The sequence below is a fragment of the Pinus tabuliformis genome, chromosome 1_1, assembly GCF_031772625.1.
Source record: "Pinus tabuliformis cultivar Carrire ecotype Pingquan chromosome 1_1, CPIR1, whole genome shotgun sequence".
In the NCBI taxonomy this organism is placed as follows: domain Eukaryota; kingdom Viridiplantae; phylum Streptophyta; class Pinopsida; order Pinales; family Pinaceae; genus Pinus; species Pinus tabuliformis.
In genome coordinates, this window is record NC_142297.1 from 920,413,622 (window position 1) to 920,420,920 (window position 7,299).

The window sequence follows — 7,299 nt, forward strand, 5'->3', positions numbered from 1 at the left end:
GCTTATAAATCAAATATTTAAATCATAGATCTAAGATAATTTAAATCATAAAAGAAAATTGAACTTTTATTTATATAAAATGCTAAAAGTTCATTTTGATTTATTGAATGAACTAGTTTTCCTTATCTAACAAACAAAAACTATAGATATTATAAATAATTCTATTCACGAAACATATTTTTAAACCATTTTTTAATTATTTATATAAAATAATTTTTTTATTATTTACATATATAAAGATATAATAATTTTAAAATATATTGTTATTAGTTACATAGATATAGATGTAATAATTTGTTGGTAAATTTTTGATAAGAGTATTGATCATTAATTAATACATTAATTATTGGTTGTTATTTACGAATATATGCTGATTTATTATAGTTATTTAAGTGAATTATTATTGGTTGATTTATTGTGTTGAGAGATGTTCTCTAATTAAATATGGTAGAGATGTGTAACATAATGTAATGTAATGTCCTGTAAACATTTTGGCTCCATCAAAATAAAATTAAAATTTACATGTTTAAGTTACCTGTGGTTTTGAGCTCTATATTTATGAGAACCTAGGGTATTGACCCATGGTGTTTATGTGGAATACATTGTGATTTTGGAGCTCCATGTTTTTTAGAACTCATGGTATTGACACATGGTGTTTATGTGGAATATACTCTACTTAAAGGGGGAGAAATTAAAGCAGCTTAGATCAATCTTAACTTTGGATCTACCAATCTTCGATAAGGGTCAAATATCTTTATATGCAAACCTCTTTTAGAGTGAAAAGAGATTTGATCCCTCTCCGTTCTTGGTAGATCTTAAGTTAAGATGGATCTAGGCCGACTTTCACTCATTTTCTAGATATTAGGGTGTTATTGCCTTAAATCTTAACTTTGGATCTCCCAAGACAAAGATCAAATATATAAATTTATATACAAACCTCTTTTAGAGTGAAAAGAGATTTGATCCCTCTCTGATCTTATGAAGTTAAGATGGATCTAAGCCAAATTTCACTCATTTTCTAGATATTAGGATGTTATTGCGCCTAGAGACACTCTACAACCCATTATGAGGGAGATGTTGTCACATAACAATACATTTAAGAATAATACTAGAGTAGCCATATAAATTAAATGGACATGCCAATACGCATCCATAATAAAGATCCAAACACTTTCTTCATCATAAATCTCAAGTTACTAAAAATATAAAAATCCTAAAAATTAAGTACATTATAATTTTATTTAAAATAATTAATATTATTATTAATGACAAAAATAATTAATACATATGTTAAACATATATACATTTACAGAAATACATGTAATAAGATTTTTAACCATGGAGACTCTTAATCTAAAAATAGACTTTGTTATAATATTATGGCTTATCAATAACACATGTCTAGAAAACCATAACTTATCTAGTATGACAATTGCTCATATTTTTAATTAATAAATTTAATTAAAGGGGAAAAAATGTATAACTAAAATATGAGGATTATTGTATACTAATAAGATTATTCTACATCGGTTAAATCTCTACCATCCACCTAATAATTATTGATAATTAAAAGATAGTTAGAAAAAACAAATAAAAGGAAAAACAATGTCCATTATTGACTATAAATAAAATACTTCAACTTCTACTTAATAAAAAGATACAGTAATTGAAAGTAAAAAAAATAAAATTTACAGAGATAAATGTGTAATTCCTACACTTTCTAATATGAAGTTGGGAGATGATATGTAAAAATAATATTATTGAGATTATATTATACGATATGTCTATGTTTAATGGACATGTAATATGTAAAACAAAAATATATTAATAGCAAAAAAATAGTGTTAACCATAAAAAATAATATTTCAGGGTTCATATTAAATAATATAATTTTAGATCAACTTTATATAGGGAAAAATAAAGTAATTTAAATTAAAAAAATTCTTATATTTTTACCATATGTTTAATTTATTGGTAGTTGTTATATAATATTTGAAAAATATTAATAAAAGAAAATTTTAATGCGGGTCATAAATCAAATATTTCAATATGTATGTTGGCTAAAAGATTTTAACATTATGTATATAAAGAGAGAAAAGGCAAAAAAGTCATGATCAGATTAATACTTTCTTTCTTTGTAATTAGTTCAATGTTTAATATAGAGTTAACATGTAACATTTTAAAAGGGTATTAATAACTAAAATATATAATATAGAGAGAGATAAATATTAATAACTAATAAATATGGATAGATGTTTTTGGTTTACGAATATGAGGATTGAAGGATGTGAATCATAAATAAAATATTTCAATGCCAATTATGTATATATTGTATAGAAATGAGTGGAAAAAAAATAAAAATAAAATCTTATAGATAAAATATTTTATTAGTGTTTTGGTCAAAATGGTTAGGTCCATTTTAACTCCAAATCTACCAAAAGTGGAGAGGAATAAAATTTCTAGATGTGCAAACATTTCCACATTCAAAAAAAGATTTGCATCTTGTGATATTTGATCTCTATTACTGCTTAGTAGATTAAGAGATAAGATAAATCTATAGTAATTTATTTTTTAGCTAATTTTTTTGGCCATGAAAAGCAAAATTAATCTTTTGACCCTTATCATTAAACCTATTTAATAGAAATATCTACACGGACTTAGCGCGGGTGATTGGGAATGCTATTATTAACCTCCCCACCCAGTTTCGAAACATGATGTGATAGATGTGGATATATTCAAGCTTCCTCTCACGAGTGATAAGAAAAAAATAAATAAATAAACATATTTAATAAAACAGACATTTTTTTTTTTTTTTTTTTGTTGTACTTCCAAACGAGTATGAACTTTTTCAGACTTCCAAATCTCCGAAAACGGCCAATTTTGTTCACGGATTGGACTAAATGATATACACGCTTCAAGTCCGAAACCTCGTTTGAATATTGCCTCGTCACAACCGCCTCATATACCTAACGAAATGAAAGATGTACTCGCCTCGTCGAGAATCAAACCAGCTGTCAGTCCCTAACTAAGTCCACTACTGATTTCTTTATTTATCTCCACCAACTGACCAAGACAAACTATCACATCAGACGGGCACCTGTGACGGCTATATCACATGACTCTTTTTGCGCTATCCACTCCATTCGGACTTGGTGACAGTTTCAATCTGTTGCACTCTGCCTGTGAAGATGGGGAGAACTCCGTGCTGTGAGAAGGCTCACACAAACAAAGGCGCCTGGACTAAACAAGAAGATGACCGCCTCATCGCTTACATTCGAGCCCACGGCGAAGGCGGCTGGCGTTCTCTTCCCAAGGCCGCAGGTTACTTGCCTCGCCTCTGCTTTCTCAGTGGAATTAATAGCAGTTTGTAAATTGAAATGAAATGATTGTAATGTATAACTTTGCTTCAATTTTCTATTGCAGGTCTGCTGCGATGCGGGAAGAGTTGCAGGCTCCGATGGATAAACTACCTGCGTCCAGATCTGAAGCGGGGTAACTTCTCAGAAGAAGAAGACGAACTCATTATCAAACTCCATTCTCTTCTCGGCAACAAGTAAGCAATTTTATCGCCTCCTTTATCGCTTTAAAGGAAACTCCATTTTCTTATCCGTAACAAGTAAGCAATTCTATAGCTTTTATTGTTTTAAATAACTTTTTGTTTGCTAGTTTAGTTTATGTGAGTTTTTGTTTGCAAATTTATGTAAGTTTTGAGATCGCTTGTCCTCACGATGAGTCACACTGGTTGGTTCGAAACGCCTCGACAAATGTCTCTCTTTATGTGATTTACGCCAAAATTCTACTTATAACAATCACTGACATGATTAACTTGTAGTTTGAGTAAATTCTGAATGGGACATCTAAGCCATCAAAATCATCTGGATCGCATTTGGCTTGGCCATATTAACCCTAGTTAAATTTTTTCTCACAATATTTGGAACATGTAACCTTTACACAACATAGTGCATTAACAAAACACTATATCACCTTATGCTCTATCTATGCCTCATAGTTTATGTGAGTCTTTATTTGCAAGTTTATGTAAGTTTTGAGATAACTGACATGATTAACTTGTGGTTTGAGTAATTCTGAATGGGACATTTAAGCCGTCAAAATCATCCAGATCGCATCTAGCTTGGCTACATTAACCCTAGTTAAATTTTTGCCCACAATATTTGGAACATGTAAACTTTACACAACATAGTGCATTAACAAAACACTATATCACCTTATGCTCTACACCCCATAGACACTCTATGCCTCATAGACAACTTAAACAATTTCCTTATTTTTGTTAAAACTTTCTAAAATGAAATTGAGAGTTACCCTTCTTTTGTATATTGTGCAAAACTTTCTGAACAAAATTGAGGGTTACCCTCCTTTTGTATCTTGTTGCACTTATAGATGGTTGGTTATGTATATTGTTGCACTTATCCTTGGTTATGTTCATGTTGCTTTTACATGGTGAAGTTTATTGTTAGAGCTGATGTTATTGTAGAAGAAAAATAACCCTCTTTTTGTATATTGTGCAAAACTTTCTGGGCAACCCTCCTTTTGTATATTGTTGTACTTATAGATTGTTGATTATGTTCATGTTGCTTTTACAGGGTGAAGTTTATTGTTAAAGCTGATGTTATTGTTGAAGAACTTTTAATGAAGAATAATGGTGAATGAAATAAAATTGTAAAATGTATAGTGTTTAAAGATTTGTGAAGGGCTAATTTCTAAACTCAGATAAATTACTTATCAAGTTTTTATATAGAATGTATAAGTTAAAGGTAAGTTTGGGTGTAAGTTTAAGTTGGTCAACTTATTAAGATGAAAATGAAAATAAATTGGTGTTACATATTTTAGAAATTTCAGAAAAATAAATAATTATGAAAATCTACCATTTTTTAACCATTTTTTTACTTACCATCACTAAGGATATTTTTTCAGAAAAATAAATAATTATGAAAATCTACCATTTTTTAACCATTTTTTTACTTACCATCACTAAGGATATTTTTTTAACCAATCTGTTCCAATTTTTAACAATATCAATAACTTAAAATTCTACATTTTTTACAATTTCCTTACTTACTATCACGAGGGATATTAATTTAACCTGTTCCTAATCACATTTGAAGTGTCAATTATGGACCGAATTGATATGAGGGTCTGTGAAACTGTGCAGGTGGTCCCTTATTGCAGGGAGATTGTCAGGGCGAACGGACAACGAGATCAAGAACTACTGGAACACCCACATTAAGAGAAAATTGCTGAGCAGAGGACTCGATCCTCAGACCCATCGCCCACTATGCCCGCCCCATAACAGCAACACTATCCTCAGATTTCTGCCCGTTCCCGCGCACGAAATTTCGGCGTTCCAGACACCGAGGGCGGTAGAAATAGCAGACTTCTTCCAACACGACGGCTCGCAGAGCTCGCTGATCGAGCCCGCCGCTTCAAAAGACGAAGAGCATCCCGACCTCAATCTTGATTTGTCGATCAGCTTGCCGTCTAGTTCGTCCCACGCCGGAAGAAAAGCTTCGAGCGTCGGCAGAACTGTGAGTTCAAATTTTAATTATGGCCACGGACTGTGCTGTGCCCACATAGCGCCGCAAATAAATTCTAACGGGCGCTGCGAGAGCAGATATTGTGAAGGGAATCATGGCGGTTTCCCTCACAGGGGTTCTTTCATTTATAGGGTAGGGATATAGCGGCGGGACAATTCATGAAATATTGGATTTTCAATTACTTCTCTTAGTATTCACTAATCGAATACTAATTGCTCTTAGTATTTACCAGACTGACAGATGAATATCTTTACTGGTTTGGTATGATTTTAATGCTGGTGCTCTGTGTGTGTAGCTGAAGACAACGGCATGAGACTGAGTATAGGGAAAGTGAAATCAGTAATTAACTTTGATAACCCAATGGCACTTGCAGTGAATCTATGATGCCTATTTAATTCAAGTACAAGTAGAGGTAGAGTGAGGCCAGAATCGACTAGAGTAGCATGAAGCAAGACCCCCACTAGCGAATCTGTGAATTGCAGAATGCAAGATGCAAGTTCAGTATTGACAGGGAGTGGTCAATGGTTGAATTATTACATGACAGAAAGGTGGTAGGCGTAAAGAAACGTGATCGTTGGTAGATGGCAGTCAAGAAAATGAATGACATACCATCTTTAATGTTACTATTTAATTCAAGGTTGTGACTGTAGTGGGTTGGGTATCTAATGTGACAGTTCAGTAGGTTATGTCTAATGTTTAGATAAATATATTGTTCGTTAAATATGGAATGTAAGTATGGGCATAAGTGCTCCAAAGTAACTTGGTTTGAATGATAAATATTTGATTTGCAGTTTTATTTTGGATAATAACTATGTTGGTTGTTATTCTCTATCGGTTTAATGTGTTTTATTTCCATGTTTTTGTTTTTAAGTTAGAATACTTGGAATTTTAAGTTAACTATATTGTTATTTTGTATAATAATATGTTCATTGTTATTTTTTTTTATTTATGTGGTTTAGTTTAATGTTTTCTCTTTTTAGGTGAGAATAGTTGGAATTTTAAATTAAATATATAGTTATTTTGGATAATAATTATGTTTATTGTTATTTTTTTTTATTAAGGTGGTTTAGTTTAATTTGCTTTAAAATGTTTTTTCTTTTTAAAGTTAGAATAATAAGAATTTTAAGTTAGAATAGTTGGAATTTGGTGAATTTGTTTTAGTAAATTGTATTTCTGAATATATAAAATGGTTTAGGTCTTTAATTTGTTTTTAAACGTTTGTGTTGTGTAAATCATATAAATTAAATTTACAGTTTTATAAAATTTCTATTAAATTTAAATAAATTTTATGAAAAAATATATTAAAAAAATATTACAAACATTTAATAATTAAACATTAAAAAAATTGTTATACTAATTGTTAAAATAAATTTCTTTTATTAAATATAATAATTTATATTTCAAAATTATGTTTATATAATATTTAATAGAAATCTAATTTAAATATATTAATTAATTAATTAATTTATTATTATTATTATTATTATTTTATATATAAATATATTTATGAAAAAAATCCTTTATTCTGATAAATTCTTCAATTAATCACTAAAAAATTCTTCAAAAAAGCTCTCTTAACATATACATGTGTCGTTTCTCAATTTTCTCATCACCTAACACCACTTTGTCAAGCACAATAATTAAAAATATTAAAGATATTCCTTATTATGCTTATATTTCATAAAACTCAATGCACAAATATAACAATGATTAACACCGAAGAAAGTAGAATCGAAATTTATAT

General features: G+C 29.9%; 1 protein-coding gene across 1 annotated transcript; it reads left to right on the forward strand.

Annotated features, from left to right (window-relative positions):
• Positions 1-3,159: 3,159 nt before the first annotated feature.
• LOC149217419 (myb-related protein 308-like) lies at positions 3,160-6,289 on the forward strand. The gene is made up of 3 exons (XM_089391364.1): positions 3,160-3,321; positions 3,424-3,553; positions 5,174-6,289. Exons 1-3 carry the CDS (start codon positions 3,189-3,191, stop codon positions 5,697-5,699), a joined length of 789 nt encoding a protein of 262 aa, XP_089247490.1. The 5' UTR covers positions 3,160-3,188; the 3' UTR covers positions 5,700-6,289.
• Positions 6,290-7,299: the final 1,010 nt, after the last annotated feature.

Excerpts from the sequence above, each read along its gene's own strand:
- LOC149217419 (XM_089391364.1), top strand. The coding sequence starts at position 3,189 with ATGGGGAGAACTCCGTGCTGTGAGAAGGCTCACACAAACAAAGGCGCC. Across the intron at positions 3,322-3,423 it reads TTCTCTTCCCAAGGCCGCAG|GTCTGCTGCGATGCGGGAAG; the intron begins GTTACTTGCCTC and ends TTTCTATTGCAG. Across the intron at positions 3,554-5,173 it reads CATTCTCTTCTCGGCAACAA|GTGGTCCCTTATTGCAGGGA; the intron begins GTAAGCAATTTT and ends GAAACTGTGCAG.